The 26130-nt window shown below is 38.6% G+C and overlaps 1 protein-coding gene across 7 annotated transcripts in view; it reads left to right on the forward strand.

Moving 5' to 3' along the window:
- The window catches only part of LOC139968099 (uncharacterized), a 38434-nt gene extending 16582 nt beyond the window's left edge, over positions 1 to 21852 (forward strand). For 4 of the 7 annotated variants that reach the window (XM_071972460.1, XM_071972456.1, XM_071972459.1 and 1 more), the window contains 14 exons: positions 826 to 876; positions 4417 to 4467; positions 5282 to 5332; positions 6217 to 6267; positions 7563 to 7599; positions 7724 to 7783; positions 7999 to 8058; positions 8274 to 8299; positions 9456 to 9512; positions 9967 to 10017; positions 10240 to 10290; positions 10508 to 10558; positions 17039 to 17089; positions 19357 to 21852. In XM_071972460.1, coding sequence (XP_071828561.1) covers positions 826 to 876; positions 4417 to 4467; positions 5282 to 5332; positions 6217 to 6267; positions 7563 to 7599; positions 7724 to 7783; positions 7999 to 8058; positions 8274 to 8299; positions 9456 to 9512; positions 9967 to 10017; positions 10240 to 10290; positions 10508 to 10558; positions 17039 to 17089; positions 19357 to 21594 — 2886 coding nt within the window. In that variant the 3' untranslated portion in view covers positions 21595 to 21852. Of the gene's footprint in view, positions 1 to 825; positions 877 to 3503; positions 3531 to 4416; positions 4468 to 5281; positions 5333 to 6216; positions 6268 to 7562; positions 7600 to 7723; positions 7784 to 7998; positions 8059 to 8273; positions 8300 to 9455; positions 9513 to 9966; positions 10018 to 10239; positions 10291 to 10507; positions 10559 to 17038; positions 17090 to 19356 lie in introns of those variants that run through there. The other 3 variants (XM_071972463.1, XM_071972457.1, XM_071972458.1) reach the window with 3 other exon arrangements.
- The last annotated feature ends 4278 nt before the right edge of the window (positions 21853 to 26130 follow it).

Below are 26130 nucleotides of genomic sequence, written 5' to 3' on the forward strand. Positions count from 1 at the left end.
TCTTTAAGATAGTATACAAATTATAGATGGTTATGAGTGCAATAGTGCAAATATTTCATGAGTTAAAAGATGGAAAGTTCCATTCAACGAGGCGCAGCTGAGTTGAATGGAACAAATTACATTTTTCAACGAATGTAATATTTGTACTATTGCACAAATGGAAACCATTCATTATTTGTTTCATACAACACCTTCAAATTTGGATATAATTGGATGTAAAATGCACTCATGCAACAGATTTTTTTGAACAGACAGGTTTCTATGCTCTCTTACCATTGAAAAAAGTGCTATCAAAAAAGTATAGCACATGGTTCTATTTCATAGAGTGCAATAGAGCGGATTTTGCATGCAATCGACGAGCAATGGACCAATCAAATGGCCGGAATATAATTAGGTGTTGTATAATATCTAAACACCTTCAGTCGTGGTAGCTGTATGTTAACATTATTACACTTTTATGACAGTATTGGTCAGTCAAGACATTTAGGGCAGAGGTGCCATTCAGAAGCTGTGTATCCCACTTTGTCATCACAAGGTTCCTAGATCAAGCTACTGTCAGACTATACAGTAGGTTAATCCTCTTCAGCTATTGATTAGCATATATGGCCTAATACGGGGGAAATGTTCCATCAGATAAGGAAGGCAATTGGTGGTCCCCTGAACCGAGTGGTGATTATATTGATAATACACTCCTGTATGGATGCCAATTGTGTGGAAATTCTTGATCATTTTAATAACACACCCCAATATAGACAGGTCCTAAATCTCTAAGCATTATATTTATTTCAATCAAGATCAATAATTTACTGATTGTACTTTTTGCAGACAACTAATGAAGAGCATGATGAAGTACCTCAGGAGGAAATGAATACTATGGTATGTACCATAATATTTTGGTAAATTAATTTAAGACAATAATTATAGGTATGGGTATTAAACTATACAAGCTAGAATACACAATAGATGTAATCTATATACCCTAAGAATATAAAATATAACAGAATATAAATCCCTCATATAACAGGTGAAAATATTCTACTGAACCCGTCCCATACCAAGCAGTTTTGAGGCTGCGAAACAAAGGATCGACCAGAAATATAGAAATAGCATAGTCTGAAGCAGTATCTATACGCTGTGTCAGCTATGATGATTTTCACACACATGATTCAGTGCATGGTACATTCAATTGTTGGTCAGAATCGGGACATACATACAGTCAAATGTGGTGCAAACTGTAGATCTGCATTGTTTCACACAGATGATTTGAGGATGGATACTTTTGTGGGGCTATGATAAATATCACAAACACAATTCAATAGTACACCTTTCTTTAAGATAGTATACAAATTATAGATGGTTATGAGTGCAATAGTGCAAATATTTCATGAGTTAAAAGATGGAAAGTTCCATTCAACGAGGCGCAGCTGAGTTGAATGGAACAAATTACATTTTTCAACGAATGTAATATTTGTACTATTGCACAAATGGAAACCATTCATTATTTGTTTCATACAACACCTTCAAATTTGGATATAATTGGATGTAAAATGCACTCATGCAACAGATTTTTTTGAACAGACAGGTTTCTATGCTCTCTTACCATTGAAAAAAGTGCTATCAAAAAAGTATAGCACATGGTTCTATTTCATAGAGTGCAATAGAGCGGATTTTGCATGCAATCGACGAGCAATGGACCAATCAAATGGCCGGAATATAATTAGGTGTTGTATAATATCTAAACACCTTCAGTCGTGGTAGCTGTATGTTAACATTATTACACTTTTATGACAGTATTGGTCAGTCAAGACATTTAGGGCAGAGGTGCCATTCAGAAGCTGTGTATCCCACTTTGTCATCACAAGGTTCCTAGATCAAGCTACTGTCAGACTATACAGTAGGTTAATCCTCTTCAGCCATTGATGAGCATATATGGCCTAATACGGGGGAAATGTTCCATCAGATAAGGAAGGCAATTGGTGGTCCCCGGAACCGAGTGGTAATAATATTGATAATACACTCCTGTATGGATGCCAATTGTGTGGACATTCTTGATCATTTTAATAACACACCCCAATATAGACAGGTCCTAAATCTCTAAGCATTATATTTATTTCAATCAAGATCAATAATTCACTGATTGTACTTTTTGCAGACAACTAATGAAGAGCATGATGAAGTACCTCAGGAGGAAATGAATACTATGGTATGTACCATAATATTTTGGTAAATTAATTTAAGACAATAATTATAGGTATGGGTATTAAACTATACAAGCTAGAATACACAATAGATGTAATCTATATACCCTAAGAATATAAAATATAACAGAATATAAATCCCTCATATAACAGGTGAAAATATTCTACTGAACCCGTCCCATACCAAGCAGTTTTGAGGCTGCGAAACAAAGGATCGACCAGAAATATAGAAATAGCATAGTCTGAAGCAGTATCTATACGCTGTGTCAGCTATGATGATTTTCACACACATGATTCAGTGCATGGTACATTCAATTGTTGGTCAGAATCGGGACATACATACAGTCAAATGTGGTGCAAACTGTAGATTTGCATTGTTTCACACAGATGATTTGAGGATGGATACTTTTGTGGGGCTATGGTAAATTTCACAAACATGATTCAATAGTACACCTTTCTTTAAGATAGTATACAAATTATAGATGGTTATGAGTGCAATAGTGCAAATATTTCATGAGTTAAAAGATGGAAAGTTCCATTCAACGAGGCGCAGCTGAGTTGAATGGAACAAATTACATTTTTCAACGAATGTAATATTTGTACTATTGCACAAATGGAAACCATTCATTATTTGTTTCATACAACACCTTCAAATTTGGATATAATTGGATGTAAAATGCACTCATGCAACAGATTTTTTTGAACAGACAGGTTTCTATGCTCTCTTACCATTGAAAAAAGTGCTATCAAAAAAGTATAGCACATGGTTCTATTTCATAGAGTGCAATAGAGCGGATTTTGCATGCAATCGACGAGCAATGGACCAATCAAATGGCCGGAATATAATTAGGTGTTGTATAATATCTAAACACCTTCAGTCGTGGTAGCTGTATGTTAACATTATTACACTTTTATGACAGTATTGGTCAGTCAAGACATTTAGGGCAGAGGTGCCATTCAGAAGCTGTGTATCCCACTTTGTCATCACAAGGTTCCTAGATCAAGCTACTGTCAGACTATACAGTAGGTTAATCCTCTTCAGCCATTGATGAGCATATATGGCCTAATACGGGGGAAATGTTCCATCAGATAAGGAAGGCAATTGGTGGTCCCCGGAACCGAGTGGTAATAATATTGATAATACACTCCTGTATGGATGCCAATTGTGTGGACATTCTTGATCATTTTAATAACACACCCCAATATAGACAGGTCCTAAATCTCTAAGCATTATATTTATTTCAATCAAGATCAATAATTCACTGATTGTACTTTTTGCAGACAACTAATGAAGAGCATGATGAAGTACCTCAGGAGGAAATGAATACTATGGTATGTACCATAATATTTTGGTAAATTAATTTAAGACAATAATTATAGGTATGGGTATTAAACTATACAAGCTAGAATACACAATAGATGTAATCTATATACCCTAAGAATATAAAATATAACAGAATATAAATCCCTCATATAACAGGTGAAAATATTCTACTGAACCCGTCCCATACCAAGCAGTTTTGAGGCTGCGAAACAAAGGATCGACCAGAAATATAGAAATAGCATAGTCTGAAGCAGTATCTATACGCTGTGTCAGCTATGATGATTTTCACACACATGATTCAGTGCATGGTACATTCAATTGTTGGTCAGAATCGGGACATACATACAGTCAAATGTGGTGCAAACTGTAGATTTGCATTGTTTCACACAGATGATTTGAGGATGGATACTTTTGTGGGGCTATGGTAAATTTCACAAACATGATTCAATAAGCCCTAGTACATCTTTTAATTAAATTGTATCTAAACAACGTTAGTTGTGGTAGCTGCATGATAACTATATTACGCTATCGTGTATTGGTCAGTCAAGACATTTAGGGCAGAGGTGCCATTCAGAAGCTGTGTATCCCACTTTGTCATCACAGGGTTCCTAGATCAAGCTACTGTCAGACTATACAGTAGGTTAATCCTCTTCAGCCATTGATGAGCATATATGGCCTAATACGGGGGAAATGTTCCATCAGATAAGGAAGGCAATTGGTGGTCCCCTGAACCGAGTGGTAATAATATTGATAATACACTCCTGTATGGATGCCAATTGTGTGGAAATTCTTGATCATTTTAATAACACACCCCAATATAGACAGGTCCTAAATCTCTAAGCATTATATTTATTTCAATCAAGATCAATAATTCACTGATTGTACTTTTTGCAGACAACTAATGAAGAGCATGTTGAAGTGCCTCAGGAGGAAATGAATACTATGGTATGTACCATAATATTTTGGTAAATTAATTTAAGACAATAATTATAGGTATGGGTATTAAACTATACAAGCTAGAATACACAATAGATGTAATCTATATACCCTAAGAATATAAAATATAACAGAATATGCATATTGAATCCCTCATATAACAGGTGAAAATATTCTACTGAACCCGTCCCATACCAAGCAGTTTTGATGATTTTCACACACATGATTTAGTGCATGGTACATTCAATTGTTGGTCAGAATCGGGACATACATACAGTCAAATGTGGTGCAAACTGTAGATTTGCATTGTTTCACACAGATGATTTGACCATGGATACTTTTGTGGGGCTATGGTAAATTTCACAAACATGATTCAATAAGCCCTAGTACAATTTTTTTTAAATTGTATCTAAACAACGTCAGTTGTGGTAGCTGCATGTTAACTATATTACGCTATCATGTATTGGTCAGTCAAGACATTTAGGGCAGAGGTGCCATTCAGAAGCTGTGTATCCCACTTTGTCATCACAAGGTTCCTAGATCAAACTACTGTCAGACTATACCGTAGGTTAAAATTCTCTCCAGCTATGCATTGAACATATGGCCTCATACGGGGGAAAGGCTCCATCAGATAAAGAATATTGCATTGGTGGTCCCAGGAACAGAGCGGTAATTATTGATATTGTACACACCATGTATGGATGCCAATTGTTACATTCTTGATCATTTTAAGAACACATCCCAATAAAGACAGGTCCTAAATCTCTAAGCATTATATTTCTTTCAATCAAGATCAATAATTCACTGATTGTACCTTTTGCAGACAACTAATGAAGAGCAGGATGAAGTACCTCAGGAGGAAATGAATACTATGGTATGTACTAAAATATTTTGGTAAATTAATTTAGACAATAATTATAGGCATTGGTATTATACTATATACAAGCTAGAATACACAATATATATACCATAAAAATATAAAATATATCAGAATGGGCATATTGAATCCCTCATATAGAACAGGTGAAAATATTCTACTGAACCTGTTCCATACCAAGCAGTTTTGAGGCTGTGAAACAAAGGATCGACCAGAAATATAGAAATAGCATAGTCTGAAGCAGTATCTATACGCTGTGTCAGCTATGATGATTTTCACACACATGATTCAGTGCATGGTACATTCAATTGTTGGTCAGAATCGGGACATACATACAGTCAAATGTGGTGCAAACTGTAGATTTGCATTGTTTCACACAGATGATTTGACCATGGATACTTTTGTGGGGCTGTGGTAAATTTCACAAACATGATTCAATAAGCCCTAGTACACCTTTTTTTTTAAATTGTATCTAAACAACGTTAGTTGTGGTAGCTGCATGTTAACTATATTACGCTATCGTGTATTGGTCAGTCAAGACATTTAGGGCAGAGGTGCCATTCAGAAGCTGTGTATCCCACTTTGTCATCACAAGGTTCCTAGATCAAGCTACTGTCAGACTATACAGTAGGTTAATCCTCTTCAGCCATTGATGAGCATATATGGCCTAATACGGGGGAAATGTTCCATCAGATAAGGCAATTGGTGGTCCCCGGAACCGAGTGGTAATTATATTGATAATACACTCCTGTATGGATGCCAATTGTGTGGAAATTCTTGATCATTTTAATAACACACCCCAATATAGACAGGTCCTAAATCTCTAAGCATTATATTTATTTCAATCAAGATCAATAATTCACTGATTGTACTTTTTGCAGACAACTAATGAAGAGCATGATGAAGTGCCTCAGGAGGAAATGAATACTATGGTATGTACCATAATATTTTGGTAAATTAATTTAAGACAATAATTATAGGTATGGGTATTAAACTATACAAGCTAGAATACACAATAGATGTAATCTATATACCCTAAGAATATAAAATATAACAGAATATGCATATTGAATCCCTCATATAACAGGTGAAAATATTCTACTGAACCCGTCCCATACCAAGCAGTTTTGATGATTTTCACACACATGATTTAGTGCATGGTGCATTCAATTGTTGGTCAGAATCGGGACATACATACAGTCAAATGTGGTGCAAACTGTAGATTTGCATTGTTTCACACAGATGATTTGACCATGGATACTTTTGTGGGGCTATGGTAAATTTCACAAACATGATTCAATAAGCCCTAGTACACCTTTTTTTTAAATTGTATCTAAACAACGTTAGTTGTGGTAGCTGCATGTTAACTATATTACGCTATCGTGTATTGGTCAGTCAAGACATTTAGGGCAGAGGTGCCATTCAGAAGCTGTGTATCCCACTTTGTCATCACAAGGTTCTTAGATCAAGCTACTGTCAGACTATAGAGTACATGAAGGTTAAAAACCCCTTCAGCCATTGATGAGCATATGGCCAAATACGGGAAAGCTTCCATCATGCTAAAATACACAATATATTACTATATAATCTATAACCTAAGAATATAAAATATATCAGAATGGACATAGTCAATACCTCATATAACAGGTGAAATATTGTACTGTCTACTGAACCCGTCCCATATCAAGCAATTTTTAGGCTGCAAAACAAAGAATCGGCCAGAAATATAGAAATAGCATGGTCTGAAGCAACAGCTATTATGATGATGGTCATGTCAATCATAGCATTGGAATTCCATATCGGCCTGATAAAAAAACTGGACAACTATATTCAGTTTTGCTTACAGGTTCTGCATGAACTAGCTGTAAAGATGTTTGTATTTTGCTCTCCCATATCCATTCAATGAAATGGTTGACTCGGTACAGGAAGAGTCTCTTATGTTAGACAAATTCACTGATCTATGTTTTGCTCAGAAGCTGATCTTAGGACTGAACCTGTCTTGATGTCCTGGCCTAGTTGCGTGACCTATTCCTAGGGATTGGGGAAATGTTTTTTTTCTGACACAATATACCTTTTTCTTGTTCTTAGAAAATTCATGTTTTTCTGTTTTAACATAACAAATTAAAAAAGTTGATTGTGAAAATAGTTTGATCTGTTATTTTGTTACATTTAAATGTCATTCTAAATATGTTTCATACTTACTTTGTTAATTTTATTCTTGTTTTAGGAAACTGCATGCAAATCAACATCAGTCTCATTCACAGGTGAGTTTTATTGTGTTCAATCCGAACAAATTGTTTTAAATACTTTTAGAGCCATTTTACTTTTATTGAACTCACTAATTTTTATCAGTTCTGTAAACTGCAAACTTCATTTTCACTCTTTCAGAATCCCCAAATGGTGCATTATATTTTGATGCTGATCTGAGAAAATACCATCATTCACTTGGTAAGTGAAACAGCATTTAAATAGCCTTTTAATTGTTACCTATTAATTAACAAGTTTTCTTTATGTATTCTGTTAGATATTTTATGCTATATATATTTCATTATATTTTGATGCCGATCTGAGAAAAATGAAGCCTTTGGACTATTAATTTTTAATGAGAACACTCTCTTCATTGTCTTTATGACTTATCGATTTTCATTTTTAAATTGCCACAGATAACAACCCCAATGAGCCTGTGTTTTTGGATGAAATGACAGGGAATATGTACTCATATGGTGAGTTAAATTGACATGTTACCTGAATGTTTATTTAACCGACTGAATGCAAAAGTAACATTTTTGAATTTCTGTAATTACAAAATATTAAGATATTTCAGATATTTTTAGATATTGCTCTATCATGCCTATTTGGTATTGGCTAAACTTATTTACTGTAATAGGAATAGATGTATAATATCCAAAACTTAAACAATTATTCTTCATTTCAACAGATATTTGTACTGTATCCTGCCAAGAGGTAAAGTATATACAATTCTAATTTCCAGGGAAGAAATATTACCAAAATAAATTTTGTAGTATATTCTTAGCTATTCTTGTCTATGAAAGGAGGTGGTCATTGAAGCATAACATAACCAAAAATAAAAATGTTACTTCCAATTTAACTTTCATGTACGGAACATGTAAATTCACATGGTAAAATCAATACATGTTTTTTACAATTCAAATCGTGATTTTGGAACATATTCCACAGGCTTGTTTTGGTAAAAACTTCATCACATGAGTTATAAGGATTTGGAGAAGTTAACTTGAATAAATCCTAACTAAATGTTTTGACTCTGCTCCCACCCCCTCCCCCCTCCACAAAAAAAAGAGGAAAAAAATAATACATTGCCATATATACAGCATCTCAACAAAAATGTGCTAAATTCATTTCCCCATAGGAATCCTACAATTTTTATCAGTAATATGATACTAACATCAGAGGAAAATATTTAAAATTGGAATCTGTCAATTCATGATCATAGAAAAATAGGTTTTGTATCGAAATACACAAGAGATCAAAATAAGCAGATTTGTAGTAAATGCCCAAAGCTGTACATTCTAAGATTTGGCAGATACAGTATGTGCACGTTGTTGGTACAAACCATCAAAATGTGCTATAATGTACTTATGTATATGTTTCTGAAATACACACTGATTAACTATCAATGTATGCATGATATAACATGCATGTCATACCAATTATCTTTGAGGTGTAAGAAACATACTTTTCCCAAATTCCATGTGGTTTCTTGTTCCACAGCAGAACCACACAACAAGTAAATTTGAAAGAGTATAACTGCTTCCAATCCTGGAGTTTCATTAACAAAGTATATATATATAAATTTATAAGTTCCTTCAATTTTGCTCTTCAAATAGTAAAATGCTATCAGTTAAACTAAATGCAGCATTGCCTATTCTTTGATTCTATTTGTCCAGTAACAAACTGTTCTTCCTATAACAAATGATATGCAAAAAGTGTTAATAGTTACCCTAGGCCTGTATGCATTGCATCTATTGAATCCTTTGAAATACCAAAGGAGTATGTGCTGTAAATTTGCAAAAATGGCATAGAAATATTGTAGTTGATCACAGTTTAATTTTAGTATTAAATCAATTTATTTGATTTACAGGAGTATCCTGAACTTCAACCAGTATTTGATAAAATGATGCAGCAAATAGAAGAACAGGTAAACAGTCTTGCATAAATTATAGGCCTATCTCAGTGAATGTTTCCCAGCTGTCTTGATGATGCATATCTACAAGTATTAATTATCAGGGGTACTGTTAATTAGCTAAAGACTAGACTTTTAAGTCGCCAAAATGAAAAGATCTAGTCGCCATGGCCACCAGAATATACTGTATGTGAAAGGTGTGATCAGATTATCTGTGTGAAACTAGAATCTGCAGTTTGCTCCACACATGATAGTGTCTATGGGTACCATTGGCTTACAATTGCAACTGATCAATGTACCAATGAATCACTTGGCACTCCAGTAATGTTGGAAGGTGAAAGCCAAAGACCAAGAATTGGCAGCTAACTAACAATGTCAGGCAATATGTATTGCAGCTGGAGAGTTATATATTGTATATCAACAATGAATTTATATGGTTTATTGATTCACATTATTCTACTTCTTGCAGACATCTGATGATGATAGTGACAAAGCTATCTACGAAGAAAATGATTCCAAGGTATGTACAGTACTACCCTTGCAGTTACAGTAATTATTTCAAACCACACTTTTTCAAAAAACAATTGAGTCTCCTATTCCAGTTACAATGCAGATAAATAAATGGAATGGAAATATCACTTGAACAATATGTATTGCAGCTGTCACCTGGAGAGTTATATATTGTATATCAACAATGAATTTATATATGGTTTATTGATTCACTTTATTCTACTTCTTGCAGACATCTGATGATGATAATGACAAAGCTATCTACGAAGAAAATGATTCCAAGGTATGTACAGTACTACCCTTGCAATTAATTATTTCAAACCACACTTTTTCAAAAAACAATTGAGTCTCCTATTCCAGTTACAATGCAGATAAATAAATGGAATGGAAATATCACTTGAACAATATGTATTGCAGCTGTCACCTGGAGAGTTATATATTGTATATCAACAATGAATTTATATATGGTTTATTGATTCACTTTATTTTACTTCTTGCAGACATCTGATGATGATAATGACAAAGCTATCTATGAAGAAAATGATTCCAAGGTATGTACAGTACTACCCTTGCAGTTAATTATTTCAAACCACACTTTTTCAAAAAAACAATTGAGTCTCCTATTCCAGTTACAATGCAGATAAATAAATGGAATGGAAATATCACTTGAACAATATGTATTGCAGCTGTCACCTAGAGAGATTCAAAAACTTACTGGTTTGGATATTTACGAGTGACGAGCTTACCTGTCTCCTCACAACCTTAGCACCTCATTCTACCGTGCCTATAAAGTCCTGGTAAAATAATAACACTGTGCGCCCTCTATGACCGAACCCCCCCTCGGTCACTCCTCACTACTCATGAGACCACTCCTTAAAAGTGGCCTCACGGTCACCGAAATAGGGGTGGCCAGAATCCTCTGGCCACCCCCAAGGACTCCCGTCGACTAAACTTCTCAAAGGTGAGCCCTTAACAAAAGGCACTGATGCCTTCCTAGCAGGGAGAGTGTAATCCTCCCCGCCGCAGCGGGTAAGGGGGGGGGGGACACTCTCCTGAGCCCTGCAGGCGAAACTACCCCTTTTTCCTAACAAGGAGCCTCATCCTGTAAAGGCCCAACACTTGCTAACCCTAAGACAACTTAGGTGAGTACGCCTATGAAAAACACAGGGTGCAAAGTTACCCTCACCGATAGACCTGGCCGGTGACTCTTAGTAGTTGTTGGCTCTGTCTATCTGGTGTTGTGCTTGGAGTCGTGAGCCTAGTCGAACGACTGCTCCCCCGTCCGGCTGTGTCCCACCCCCTCGGGGGAGGGAGGCGGGAATGGAGACAGGTAAGCTCGTCACTCGTAAATATCCAAACCAGTAAGTTTTGGAATATTTACTTCGCTCCTCGCTTACCTGTCTCCTCACAACCTTAGCACCGAGTGGCACTGCCCGATGGTGGGAGGCCCGAGGGGTGGGACCAAGTACCAACCGGCTACCACCGCGCTACCAAAAGCTGCCTCGGCGTGTAGAGTGTCAGGTAAGTAACAGGCGACGAACGTAGTTGGTGTTTTCCACGCTGCCACCTTGAGGATGTCCTGTATCGGGATACCGGCAGAGAGAGCTGTGGAAGCCGAGGCCCCACTGATGTTGTGATCTCTTGGCCGGGTATCCCCCCATCGTGAACGGGCGGATCATCTCTACTAGCCATCGGGATAGGGTATCCTTGGCGGCTGCTGTTTAAGGTGGTCGTGGCAGGATGAAAAGGGAGGTTGTTTGTCTCAACTTCTCTGTCCTGTTTAAGTACCACTTCAGTGCCCTGACTGGGCACCATCGCTTGTCCTCAGCCACTGATGAAAGGGTTTTGATTTCCGGAAAGAAAATGTCCCCGGGCAAGAAAGTCAAGGCCCGGTTCTTGGCAATAAGGGACGGGTCTGGAACTGTCCTCGCCCCATGGCCCTCGAATCTGATGTGGTTCTGTTTGGTTGTTAGGGCTTGGAGGTAACTCCTTCACGCTGACGCTACCGCAATGACGAAGAGTGTTTTCTTTGTAAGAGCAGCCAGGGAAACGTTCCCCGACGATTCGTACAGCGGCCCTGCCAGGGCATGCAGCACTGCTGAGAGCCCCGCAGAGGGGGCTAACTGTCTGACTCGTGGACGGCGATGAGCCATGCCTTTGGTGAGCTGGTCAATGTCTGGGTTAATGCCCAGCGTGGAGCCGTCTGGAAAACCAGACGTCCCCGTCTGGGGCCTGTGTGTGGGACCTGCGGCCTGGGACCCGGGGTCCGGAGGGAGCCACTAGGATGAGTTTACCCTTGGAGCTGCGAATCTTCCTCAGTATCTGGCTGATCATGCCAAAGGGGGGGGGGGAAGAATTTAAACCTCTGGTCCGTCTCAAGGCAGGGACCTGGCGCTATGTGGGAGGCTGCAGGTGGGACCGCCTGTTACAAAAGATGGGCAGCCCATTGTTGCCCTTTGTCGTAAGCAGGTCTATCAGAGGTATGCCGAACATGTGGAAAAACCTACCGCATGTTCCTTGCGAAGGGTTTACTCGTCGGGGTCGAGTTGTCCCCTGGGCAGAGCATCGGCCCTCACACTCTCCTTTCTGGCTATATGGGAGACCCATAGGGCCGTGCCAGATTCTGCAGCTGTGGTGACGGTCTCCCATGCCAGACGGCACAATCTCTCTGCCCTGGAGTCCTGAGAGCGAGGCGGAAGTACATGAAACCTGGTTATCTTTGCAAATAGAGTGTTGGGGCCGATCCTTTGCCCTGCTGACGCCACTGTGGTGCAGGAAAGTGGTTTCTCTGTATATGCTGCTAAAGAAGTCAAGGACAGTGGCCTGTATGATAACCTTGTTAGCGCCTGCAGTACAGCAGCACTCGCAGTACTGCTTGCATTACCACAGTACCGCTGATGACCCCTTTAGTTATCAACCAGTTGCAATCAGAAAACCTCTGAAGAAAAGTAATGCCTTGATGATGTAGACCTAAGCTGTACCCTGTAGGGAGGTTTAATGGAGGTTCTTTCCATGAAAAATAATATTAATAATAATATTGAGGGTTGAACTGCGCCGGCCTATCTATCGATAACGAAGCCAGAGGCGCTAGCAATATTACCCTGGTCAACAATAACCTGTTAAACAGAGAGAAATCCCTCCTGGATGGAAAGACGCAATGGAGATAAAGTGCCTTGCCCAAGGAAACAACAGAATGATCTGGCCAGGACTAAAACCTGCAAGCCTTAGATCACCAGTACACTGCCTACACCGCTTGACCACAGTGCTCTCCAAAAATTGAGTACTGAATGGATAGTTTGCTTCATCAGAGTCTTAATCAATGCTACAGCTGCTATGTGGCTTTTACAACTACAGTATATGTATGTATTTGTGTATGTAATTTAGATCATCCTGCAAGTAGGAACTTGTGAAGAAGCCTCATTGGCTTATCAAAGCCGCAAGCTGACCAAAGTCAGTCTCGTACATTCATATTTTAATGTCCATGACTATGAATTGTCAACAGCTCTGTAACTGGACAACATACATTAATCTTGGGGTGACTTGAACCGGGGACCTTTTGATTGGAAGGCACCGGGTTTAACCACTGAGCTAACTAAGCTACAGCCCTACTCACCAGGAACAAACTCCCAACAGGGGATGTGTAGGGTGGGTTTGTAGAAATTCCACCTCATAAATCCTGGCTGTTTAACGGAGTCCAGGGAGTGACTCAGCAAACACAAAGGCGTTACTAAATGTTTAGTCTTTTGCTATGATAGCGTTATTAGAGGTGTAAGAAATATGTTACCGAAACCCTTTAGGGGCTATTATTTCAAAACAATTTCCGTTAAGACATTAATATAACATTAATATAACGTAATATCTCATAGACATCTTATGTCAACGTTTTATCAACACCACATTTAACGTAATAAACACGTATTGAATGTTATGATAACGTACCCGTTACTTCTCAAATCTCTTCCTGTCGAGATGTGTCCATTTCGTAGTGCAGTAAAGGTATCCAGCTTCCTATTGAAACCACCTAGCGCCTAGGCTAGTCAAGACTAGGCCATCAGGTGCTACGAAATGCAACTCTGCTTAAGATGTCGGAACATCGAACATTGTTCATAAAGCGCATGCTGTATGTTCGGAGCGTGTTAGCGCTTGTAACTTGCTGGGGTTGTATCCTACCCCTTTTTCAACTTACTAACGCGTTTGTCTTGGTAATTCACCAAAGAAATAGGAAGAAAGGCTTATTCCATAGGATCGCTCACGTAGTCGATAGCTCGTTGCAGTAAAAGTTGAGCTTACACGTGTCAAGCCAGGTGGCTGCTTGGCCCCCCCCTCCTCTCTTAACAAATGTGCCACGTTGTACCTTTTTTTCTGGCAGTTTGCCAAGGATCTATGAGCGTTATGTTTCCTGGCACTTTGCCAAGTCTCGAGAAAGTTCTCTTCCTAGCAGTTTGCCAAGGTTTTAAAGTAAACGGAATACTGTAAGTCATGAGAACCGATTTAAAACCCCTCAGTCTTACGCATTTTAACATGTTCTGGAAGTGGGTTCACCAGTGTTTTAAACGACAGTGTTTTTAAACACAAGTAAGATTTTAACCTAGGCAAATGGCGATGAATTATGATTAGAGAGGAGTATAATTAGCGAGGAGAATATGACCCATGAGTGTCTGCAGGTACTCGATAAATAAACACACATTTGGGATGTGTAGTGGTAGCGGTGTTTTTCCGCAAATGATTCGAACCTGTCGTCGCCGCTCAAGCTGCTAGTTCCGGGAGGGGGACACTCCCCCTATTCTGGGAAGCGGGAGTAACCGTCCTCTGTAACCCCGAAATCTAGGGGTCGACCTCGTCGTCTAGGCCGGACAGGTTGCCCGACGCTCTGCAAACCAGGTCGTCCTTGCCGGGGAACAAATCAGGTTCCATTCTTTGGTCTGGGATTGATCGTGGTGTCGCGGCCGGGCTGGCCGTGGGTTGCGATCGCTCCTCGGCACCGATGTCTGTGTTCGGTGTCTGGGGATAAGTATTTCTCCCTTTGCCGTGGGAACCTGGCTCGGGGCTGGTTCTCTTTTCGGATTGGGCGCTTGCCCCTGCTACCCCGTTCTGGGGGCCCGGCATTGGTAATCTCGTCGGTTCCCGGCCTCAGGACCGGCCGCGGCTCCGGTTAGGGGGTCTGCGGGCCGGGCTTCTGCACCTGCTACCCCATTCTGGGGGCCTAGCAGTTGTTAATCTCGTTGTAAATGTTGTTGTAGTTGTAAATGTTATTGTAAATGTCGCAGTTGTAAATGTTGTTACTCTCGTAGGCTCCCGACTTCGGGACCAGTTTTGGATCCCGTTTGGAGATCTGCGGACCGGGCTTCTGCCCCTGCGCCCCCGTTCTCGTCGGGCCCGGGCCCTCCGGAGCCAATCTCTGAGGACCCAGCAGTCGATTGTATAGCTCTGGTTCCCGGCTCCGGGGGCGGTCTCGGATCTGGAGTGAAAACTCGGTTCTGCCTTCCCTTCGAGTCTCGCCGGACCCGGGGTCTCGCCGGACCCGGGGCCTCGCCGGACCCAGGCTCCCGGAGCCCGTCTCTGTGTGCGTACCACGCCGGGTACCACCACGCCGGTATTCCTCGACCCGGACATTCTGTCCTTTCCGGTGGGATTTTTTTTTTTTTTTTTTTTTCTCGCCGGACCCGGGCTCCCCGGAGCCTGCTATGGGACCGGCTCCGTTTCAGCGACCCCTCGGTCGTACTCTCTCTCTCGGACCCGAGCTCTCCGTGGCCTGTAGCCCGCGCTCCATGGGTCTCTCTTGCTGCGACCCGGACTGAGACGTTGCCTCTAGCCCGGCCGAGCCGTGCCTCTTCTCAAGAGGTCTTTTCTTGGCAGGAGCCTTGCTCCTGCCCTTCCCTCTGGCCGTAATCAACCGGACGTCGCCGGGACCGTTAGGGGTACTCTTTCTCTCTCTCTCCACCTCTCCTTCGGCCCTCTCCTGGCCACTTTCCTCCACCTCTCTCACCACTTCTCCCTCCTCCTCTCTCTCTCTCTCTTGTCTCTCCTATATCTTTTTCTGGGGCACCGATGGCCTAAGGAATCAAGTCCAGCCTGCCCTAAAGCTTGCTTCTTAGACTCGTAAGCCACTGGTCTATCTAGTGCCACTGGGCTGGCGAAAAATTTATGCAGACCAGGCATGGGTCCCGTCTGGTGTAGGTTCTACACTTAGGACACAAATCGTGTTCGACCCAGGTTCTGCCTGGCCGAAACATCGAAAGTTAAAAAAAAAAACTTCAGCTGGTTACGAGACAAACTAAAACGCCCGAATTAAGGAAAGACTAACTCTTAAGCTTACGGAAAAATGCAAACTAGCAAGAGAACGGGAGAGAACGGGAGGTACATAACGGTGAGTAGAGGTACGTAGCGTAACCTAGCAACGGCAAAATACGAAAAACGCTATGAAGTGGCCTAACAAAATCAACACAAGCTGAAAAAGAACATGAGAGAGCGAAATATAGAAGAAGAAATCGTGAATAGAAATACAATGTAGACATGCTATGAACATGAAAATACAACGACACGCCTATAGCGTGGGGAAGGGAAATTGGCGGGAAACCTAGGCAGTTCGCGGAACTGCTACCCCCGCAAAAAACCTAAGGGCGGAAACGCACTAGGAATAAAAACAGTCCCCAAAACCCTCCCTTTCAACAAAAAAGGATACTTATCGGGCTGGAAAGGACTGCAATACTCCTAAGAATCCGAGGAAAGAAACTTCCAAAGATCGCTAAAGAAAACCAAGACGAAATCCAAGGGAAATATATCCACAAGAAATTCACGTGAAGACACTTTTAATGGTAGAATGAGTAGTGAGGAGTGACCGAGGGGGGGGGAGGGGTTCGGTCATAGAGGGCGCACAGTGTTATTATTTTACCAGGACTTTATAGGCACGGTAGAATGAGGTGCTAAGGTTGTGAGGAGACAGGTAAGCGAGGAGCGAAGTAAATTTCTATATTGTATATCAACAATGAATTTATATGGTTTATTGATTCACTTTATTCTACTTCTTGCAGACATCTGATGATGATAATGACAAAGCTATCTATGAAGAAAATGATTCCAAGGTATGTACAGTACTACCCTTGCAGTTAATTATTTCAAATCACACTTTTTCAAAAAACAATTGAGTCTCCTAATATTCCAGTTACAATGCAGATAAATGAATGGAATGGAAATATCACTTGAACTTAATAAGAACCATGATGGCATTAAATTTCATGCATGAGAAGAGTTAAGGCAATCTGAGTGAATCTCATAGTATATACCAGAACATATATATAGAGAGGCAACATTTCATCAATATGAAGAATTTCTTTCTCACCAATAAATGGAGACCTATTAAAGTAGAATCATGAAGCAAACAAACATACCCTTAACTACCTTTAAGTATTAGGCATTAGTGTTGTATTACTGTAGTTCCACTAAAATTAGATCAAAATAATAGTCCTTATATTCTTCATAGAAACAACATAAGGAAGCGGTACATATATCCTCCAATCTAAATTATCTGTATGAAATGATGGAAGTCTGCAGTTGCACCACAACTGACAGTGAGTATGGGTACCACTGACCTACAACTGTATGTTAGTACAATGCATGCATGTGTGTCGCTCAAAAGTATGCATAAAAAATCGTGTGTGGAAGTAGTGTTACATATAGGATTTAAAAAAATAGTTGATGAGATTTTCATGTCATGGTCTGTCAATTAAACCCAACTTCTGTTTGTATAGGAACAAAGCACACTAGTGTCAGTGGCGTAACTCTCATGCTCTCGGGGGGGGGGGGGGGAGGCAAACCTCCAGGCACCCGGGCTAAGGGGCACCCAGGCCTGGATACCCTTTCAACACGATAATACTTTGTTTGCATGGCTATAATGGCTTAGGAAGAGAAGTAGAAACCTTTACCCACTTTACGCTTTTCACCCTATAAATATCAAAACCTTGAAAAAAATCCAGAATTTATAAGCATTATGATATGGTCAGGCCACAATCAGGGCCTATCAGTAGACTAGCAGCGAGTGACGAATCTTTGAAAGTACAGAAATTGGAAAAGATGAATACATTACTTTTAAGGCTAACTATTTTTACAACTTAACATGATTAGTTCATTAAAACATGAATTAAAATTGATCTAAAGTTCACAATCATTTGTAAGTTACAATCATTTGTAAGTTACAATCATTTTTAAGTGGCTATATGGCTTTCAAAACCAAAATTAATTTACTGTGCTGCACCATGCACACCATAGGTCAGAGGCGTCCCAATCCGTCGCTTTTGCACTGGGCACCCCAAACCAACGTTACGCCACTGTGTAGTGGTTAGTAACCAGCATTTATTCCATTTTAGCACAAAACATACACAAGATTAACCAAATATCATATTTACTCTAATTGCATAGATTTAGCATACAGTCTCCTACTATATGACAGTCTGTATACAATATTTATGTGAGTGCGCAACTTAATTTAGTGAGGTGCAAATTGACCAATCAGCATTTGCGACACCCACAATAGGATTTCACTCCACAAAAATCTACACATGAATTAACAAATTGACAAATTAATAGCATTTCTCCATAGCGTTAGATTGTAGTTCAATCAAATAAGTTTTTTGCGGGCTGCAATTAATTCACACAAAAAGTTTGTGTTTTCAGAATTAAATTTGATTAGAAAATCTTTGAAACAGTGGCCCCATCAGAGCAAACATGTCCCAACGATTGGTACCTTGACACCTGTTTTTACTACAAAGCAAAAACAACAACACACGGAGTGTTTACGTTCAGTCACAGTTGTTAAACAATAACAGGAATTCATGTTCTTGGTAACGACATATGACATGGCAGTTTGTCGCAATCAGGGATGTTCTTGGCCCCTAACTATAGTCACTTTACATGTACCTGATTTGCAAATCAATATTAACATAGTCCTAATACATGCACATGGTTTTGTGTTTGTCTTAGCCCAGTGGCACTTCTATTAGATTGAATATGGCATTTGCCACTTTTAAAAAAACATGCATAAAGTTACTGATGGACATTTTTTTCAAAGCTAACAAAATAACTAGATTATTGCACTACAGTTGGTATTCTAAGACTGTCATGCCAAAAAGTAAGATATTATATACCGATTCCCTAGAAACTCTATGGAAAGCAGTGGCGGATCCAGGATTTCTGAAACGAGGGGCCCTCTTAATTTTCGCAAGGGGGTGGGGGGACCCGCTGGTCCTGCCCTTGGAAAGTTATGCATAGCTTGCCATTTGAGATGCATTATACAGTACATGTAGTTCAAGGAAATTCTGTATTTGTATTAAATTTTCATGTCTTTTTACATTAGATTCCAAAAAGGCTAAGGAAACTTAGACAATTAAGAAGCTACTCTAAAGATGATGCTGTCGAAAGTGATTTTGTACCATTTGATGAAGAAAGCGACACCTCTTCAGAAGAAGATGCTAACACATCAGATGAAGGCTATGCTGCTGATGAGAATCAACCCAGTACTAGTAATAAGGTATGTGTATTATCAACAGAGTACACTGCCCCAGAGGAAAAATCAAAAAGAGCTTGGAACAGACAACACTACTGCATCTACTGTGAGAAAACTGTTCTACAAATAGCACGACATTTCAAAACTCATCATTTTGATGAATCATTGGTGATTAAGGCCTTAAATGAACCTAAAAAGTCAAAGGAACGAAATGCCATTTTTGAAGAATTAAGAAAAAAGGGGGACCATGCCCACAATATAAAAGTCTTCAAAGAAGGAAAAGGTCAACTTTTGGTGTATAAAAGACCACAAATGGGGCTACTGGATGCAGAGGATTTCATTCCTTGTCCAGATTGTCACGGATATTTTGCAAAAAGATCTCTCTGGAGACACCAGAAAAATTGCACCTCAGAATCTAAAAATGAAAGTAAACAAACCTTGGGCCTTCGGAGAGCTGCCAGAGTACTGCTTCCCACAAAGGCAGACTGCAGTTCAAAACTGCAGAACATACTTGCAGGTATGAAGGCTGACAATATTGTATTAACAATACGTGCAGATCCTTGGTTATGCAAATTGGGGGAACACTACATCAATGACAGCCCAAATGCACACTACATTGTATCAGATAGGATGAGATCTGTTGCACGTCTTCTTCTCGAGACCCAAAAGCTAAATTGTGCCATAAAATCAGCTAAAGATTTAGTAAATCCATGCCATTTTGATAATGTAATTTCAGGTGTGAAGGGCTGCTGTGGGTTTGACGATGCATCGCAAATGTTTGCCACACCATCATTGGCTAAAAAGCTAGGTCAAAGCTTAAATGTGCTGGCAGATATAAGTATTGCAGAAGCAATAAAAGCTGCAGATGCTTCACAAGAGAACATGGCCGAGCAATTCTTAAAGCTTAAGAAATTGCAGTGGAACAAGAAAATTGCCACTAAAATCTACAAACAGCAAAGCAAACAAAAGTGGCAAAAGCCCCCTAAAATACCACTAACAGCTGATACTGTGAAATTGTATCAACTATTATCATGTAACATAAAAGAGACAAAAGAAAGTTTGAAAACAGAGGTAACAACATCGCTATGGAGGGAGTTGGCCTCACTAACTCTTACACAACTGATAATGTTTAACAGACGTCGACCTGGGGAAACCCAGAATCTTAAACTGGAAGATTACAAACAACAAACAGGGCAAAAAAAAGACTTTCAAGATGAGATATATGATTCACTTCCAGTAGCACAAAAAATTGCCTCAAAAAGGCTAAGCCTAATAATGACAAGGGGTAAGCGAGACCGCGGTGTTCCAGTAATGCTAACCCCCAACATGAAAGATTCAATAGAAATACTGAACAACACTAGGGAACTTGCTGGTGTTGATCCCCAAAACCCTTACATCTTTGCATGCCCATCAGGGGAGTCTCTACAGCCTCTTCGTGGATATGATTGCCTGCATAAATATGCACAACAGTGTGGGGCTCAAAATCCTGAACGCCTTACAGCCACAAATATGAGGAAGCATCTTGCTACATTGTCACAAATTTTGAATCTTTCAGAATCAGAATTAGAACAACTGGCTAATCACTTGGGGCATAATATCAGTGTTCACAAAGAATACTACCGCCTTCCACAAGATGTGATATTTCTTGCGAAAGTCAGCAAACTGTTACTTACTGCTGAAAAGGGCCATATTCATAAGTATCAAGGAAAAGCTTTGGCAGATTTTGAAATAGATAATAAAGAACTCTTGTCAGATAGAGAAATGTCTGATGAGAATGAAAGTGAGATAGATGAAGTTGAAACTCAAGAAATACCTGATAGCCAGGCTCATACAACTGTCAATACAAAATACAAAAAGAGAGTAATATCCTCAAGAACAAAATGGAGTAAACATGAAGAAACGGCTGTCATGAATGACCCACAGCTTAAGAAAGCCATCAAAACCATGCATCCTCCTGCATACAAAGCATGTCATGATGCAAGAGAAAACAATGCCTGTTTGCAAAATAGGTCAATTACACAAATCAAATCCAAAGTTTGGAACATTATACAGAAAAAATCTAAAGCACAGTTACAAAAGGAGCATTAGGACCTTTACACTTAACCAGTTTCCAGGGTTGTATTCTTCTTTGTCCAAGTGTGATCTCAGACAAGTCATTTTGAGAGAAAAAAGTAAACTGACATTGTATTCCCTATTTGAATCTAAATTGTGATAAAGAATGGTCTGTTCTAGATAACATCTTAATCTCAAATTCAATGCCTGGATTCTGGATTATATACACACCATCTCTTCCATTTAAATAGCCTGTGTTGTACATTTGTTAGTGATATATAACCAAGAGGTATATTTTCATGTGAGCTACTGTACAGTAGTGTAGTAAATAATAGCTGAGCAAAATGTGCAACAAATAATGAGACATATATATAGCTTCAAGATTACCATGTTGTATTCTATATCACAGTATGGTACAAATGGGATAAATTAGCATGTTGAAAACACTACAAATTCGCAACAATATAATGCTTCTTACTGATTTGCCATTGTAATAGTTGATGATACTGGAAAATGTGAACAAACATTTACTCATTACTGCCAGCGAATTTATTCAGAAAAATCTTCACACTCCAATATTAAGGATATCACACACCCTTGCATATTGCCTAATTATAACATCATGATGCATGGTTGCACCAAGTGAGCTTTCATGCATTAATTGGGAGCTACAGTATTCAATACAGTTTGCACTTATTTGTAAGGAGTCTGATGTCAATACTGGAAATGCTTGGAGGAATCAAACATTTAATGCTGCATGATTGCATAACCAAGGATCTGCATTGTTATACTAGTACAATATTGGCAGCCGGCCTATACAAATACAATTTATATAAAAAAGTATAAAAAAAGGAATGAAAACCTGTCAGAAATACTTCCAGCCATTAATGACATGATAATAAGATTTTATTCTGAAATATAAGATACAACATTATTTTTAATTAGTGTCTGATAATCAAAAATTTAATTCTAGCAATACTGATCGATCCCGAACTGATCTTTTTCGGTTTCATGGGTTGGATCACATTTGGACAGGATGTCCACTTGCAGTTGGAGATATGTATGTGTGGAAAAGAGGGGTGGGAATGCGGAGTAGAGAGATGCCTCACTAACATACCATATGATGATGAAACAACATATTTTTGATCAATTTGCCTTTTTATTGTTTTTTTGGTTCAATTTATATGAACTTATATGCAGTATTGACATTTACTTTCATACATGTACATGTACTCTATTATGCCACATACAGTACACCAGAAAAGTACTGTAAGGAGGAGGTCGACCATGACCTCTGAATCTGTCCTAGCAGCTAACTTTACCAGTGAAATAGCATTGCAACAAGGAATTTGAACCGTTGACAGTTTTATTAATAATTATACAATCTACATTTTCACTCAAAATTGTACATATATTCATGGATTGAAACACTACAATTAACAATGAAATTCAATATTTGTAAATGTGTTTGTATGCATATACTGTAGATTTGTACATTTTCAATAAAAAGTCCTTTTACCATGCTGTCAATATTAATTCGAACAACCAAGATAGCATTCACATAACAATATTTGTATGTTTAAACTTCAACAGTTAAAGTTAAACAGTTGATTACATTTTTATAGTTAATCACACATTATTATTCTACTTGTTAAATGAATTCAAATTGTGTATTCTGTTCTTTTTATAGATGTTTCTCATTCTTTCTCTGTTTACACATTATTGAAAATACCAAATTTAAGTACTGAAATGAGTGCTGAATATCACAAATGTGAGTGCAATGTTTTTTAAGTCATGTAGATTTTGTAATGTTAGTTTTGTGCAAACTCTTGGAAAAAGTAATTTCTATGTCCCACAATATGATTAGGCAAGCAATATTAAATTTTGAATTACTTCAGTGCATCAATGTTGGATACATATTTTAAAGTCAATGCATGTGTATTTTATGCATTAGTAAATTAGTTAATTTCATGAAAAGGCAATATGCTACTCAATATATTTACTGTATAATTTCATTAACATTTTAATTGACTTTTCTACTGATTCTGGAAAAAATGAAGCCCAGACATCCATGGTAATAATTGAGAATGTACTACAGATGAAGTCTTGCCAAGGGGGTGGATCCAGAAGTTTATTTTGGGGTCCCCCATCCATAGTTTAATTTAGCAGTGCCAGGTTTAACAGGGATGCAATTAAATTAGAATCCTGCATTTAAATACTGAAACATTACTTTAATGTGATAAAATTCAATGCTTAATGATTTATATATGTTAATTGTGTGCCACACTTCGAAAAAGAATAATTCAATATTTTACAATATTACTGGAAATGTGGCAAAGTCAATATAAAATTTGAGTCTTGCATTTCATTATGTACAAAGTTTGAACTCATTCAGTCATGTAAATATCATTTCAGCATTGATGATATACTTTATGATAGTGCAAATTTAAGATTTGTTTGAATGTAGTAGTACTTAATTCATTTTGTTGGGTAGAAATGGCTTATTAACTTGAGGGTATATAGATCCAGTGAGGAGCATTTTTTATCAATTTTTTTATTGCTTCTTAGTGTCAATTTATATGAACTTTATGCAGTATTGCCATTTACTGGCATTTCATACCCCATTACACAGTACACCAGAAAAGTACTGTGAAGATCAGCTCAACCATGCTCTCTGGATCTGCCCTTGCAGCTAACTACCACTGAACTGTAACCATGATTGAACCATTGACTGTTGTATCACACATATTACATTTTATTGAAATTTAATAACTGTAACATCTGCTTTTTTTACTTAATTTGTACATATATATTCATGCATTTAAGCACTAAAATTAACAATTAAATGTTTTGAATTTATGTAGATTCAATGAAATTCTTCAATTTATATTACATTTGTACATATATATTCATGCATTTAAGCAATAAAATTAACAACTAAATGTTTTGAATTTATGTAGATTCAATGAAATTCATCAATTTATATTACATTTTCAATAAAAAATGTCCAGTGACAGTACATCTTGTTGTCAATATTAATTCTAACAATCAAAATTGTACCACTCACTTGAACAATATTTGTATTTTTATACTTTGTTTAACAGTTGAGTTATTTTAGTTAATTAATCCTTTCAGGTTGACATTGTATTATTCTGCTTGTTATTAAAATTTTAAATTGTAAATTAACAATGAAAAAATGTGTTCTTTTCATTTCTGTTCCAGTGTATAAAAATGGTGTTAAGGTCAACTATGAACTAGTGCTGGCCTCAATCAGCTGTTGGCTGAGATGATGGGATATAGCCACCATCCCAAATCTGGGTTGTTCACCTTGCATCTAAGATATTACCTAGTTGGAATTGAAACAAATCCAACTTTTGGCTATCAGCTAGGAAAATGCTAGTGGGATGATTTCATTTGGTATATTTTATTGAGCATTGTTTTATTCAAATCAATTGCAATGGTGTTATTAAGGGATATATTGTCTAGCACATTTGTGGTTGTATTGTCATCATTGCCACTTAGTCTACAATGTTAATAGGATTACTACGATACTTTGTATGAAATTTGTTTGAAATTATAGCATTAAACATTACAACATGATTAGAAGCTGTGCTGTAATTTAGAATCTATACTCGAAAATGGCACTAATTGACTTACTTTCAGCATGGCCAATGTTTTTTCACATCAACCACACCGATATAGAGTTAGGCAAGGGTGGATACAGGGGGGGGGGGGCAACTGGGGGCAATTGCCACTCCTTCACGATTTTGGGTTCAGACACTTGGACACTCGGGACCTAGAAATGGACAGTCTGGACTTAGAAATGGACAGTCTGGACCTGAAATTGGACGCTCGGGACCTAATAGTAGACAGTCGGGACCTAATGAATAATGGACAGTCTGGACTTGATAGCTTATTCCTCCTGTCTCAGAAACGGACCCCTAGGTAAAACTTTAAAGTGCCCTCATTACAGGAGTAAACGACTTGAAACAAGTTTAAGATCATCACTTGATAGTACGCATCGAGTTACATCACGACACCAATTTATGTCCCGAAAACTATGTCGAATATGCTAACCCTAAGCTAACCCTAGCTAACCCACATTTAACGTAAACACGTAATGAATGTTATGATAACGTACCCGTTACTCCTCAAATCTCTCCATGTCGAGACGTGTCAATTTCGTAGTGTAGTACAGTAGAAGTATCCAACTTCCTATTGAAACCACCTAGCGCATAGCCACGACTAGGCTATCAGGTGCTACAAAATGCAACTGTGCTTAAAATGTCGGAACATCGAACATTATTCATGAAGCGCATACTGTATGCTCGGAGCGCTTGTACCTTCGCTGGGGTTTTATCCTACCCCTTTTCCAACTTACTAACGCGTTTGTCTTGGTAATTCACCCAAAAAGTAGAGAGAGAGGCTTATTCCATGGGATCGCTCACGTAGTCGACAGCTCGTTGCAGCAAACGTTGAGCTTACACGTGTCAATCCAGGTGACTGCTCGCCCCCCCCCCCCCCTCTCATAACAAATATACAGCGCGGGTATATCTTCTTGGCAGTTTGCCA

This window comes from Apostichopus japonicus, chromosome 5 (genome assembly GCF_037975245.1).
Source record: "Apostichopus japonicus isolate 1M-3 chromosome 5, ASM3797524v1, whole genome shotgun sequence".
Taxonomy (NCBI): Eukaryota; Metazoa; Echinodermata; class Holothuroidea; order Aspidochirotida; family Stichopodidae; genus Apostichopus; species Apostichopus japonicus.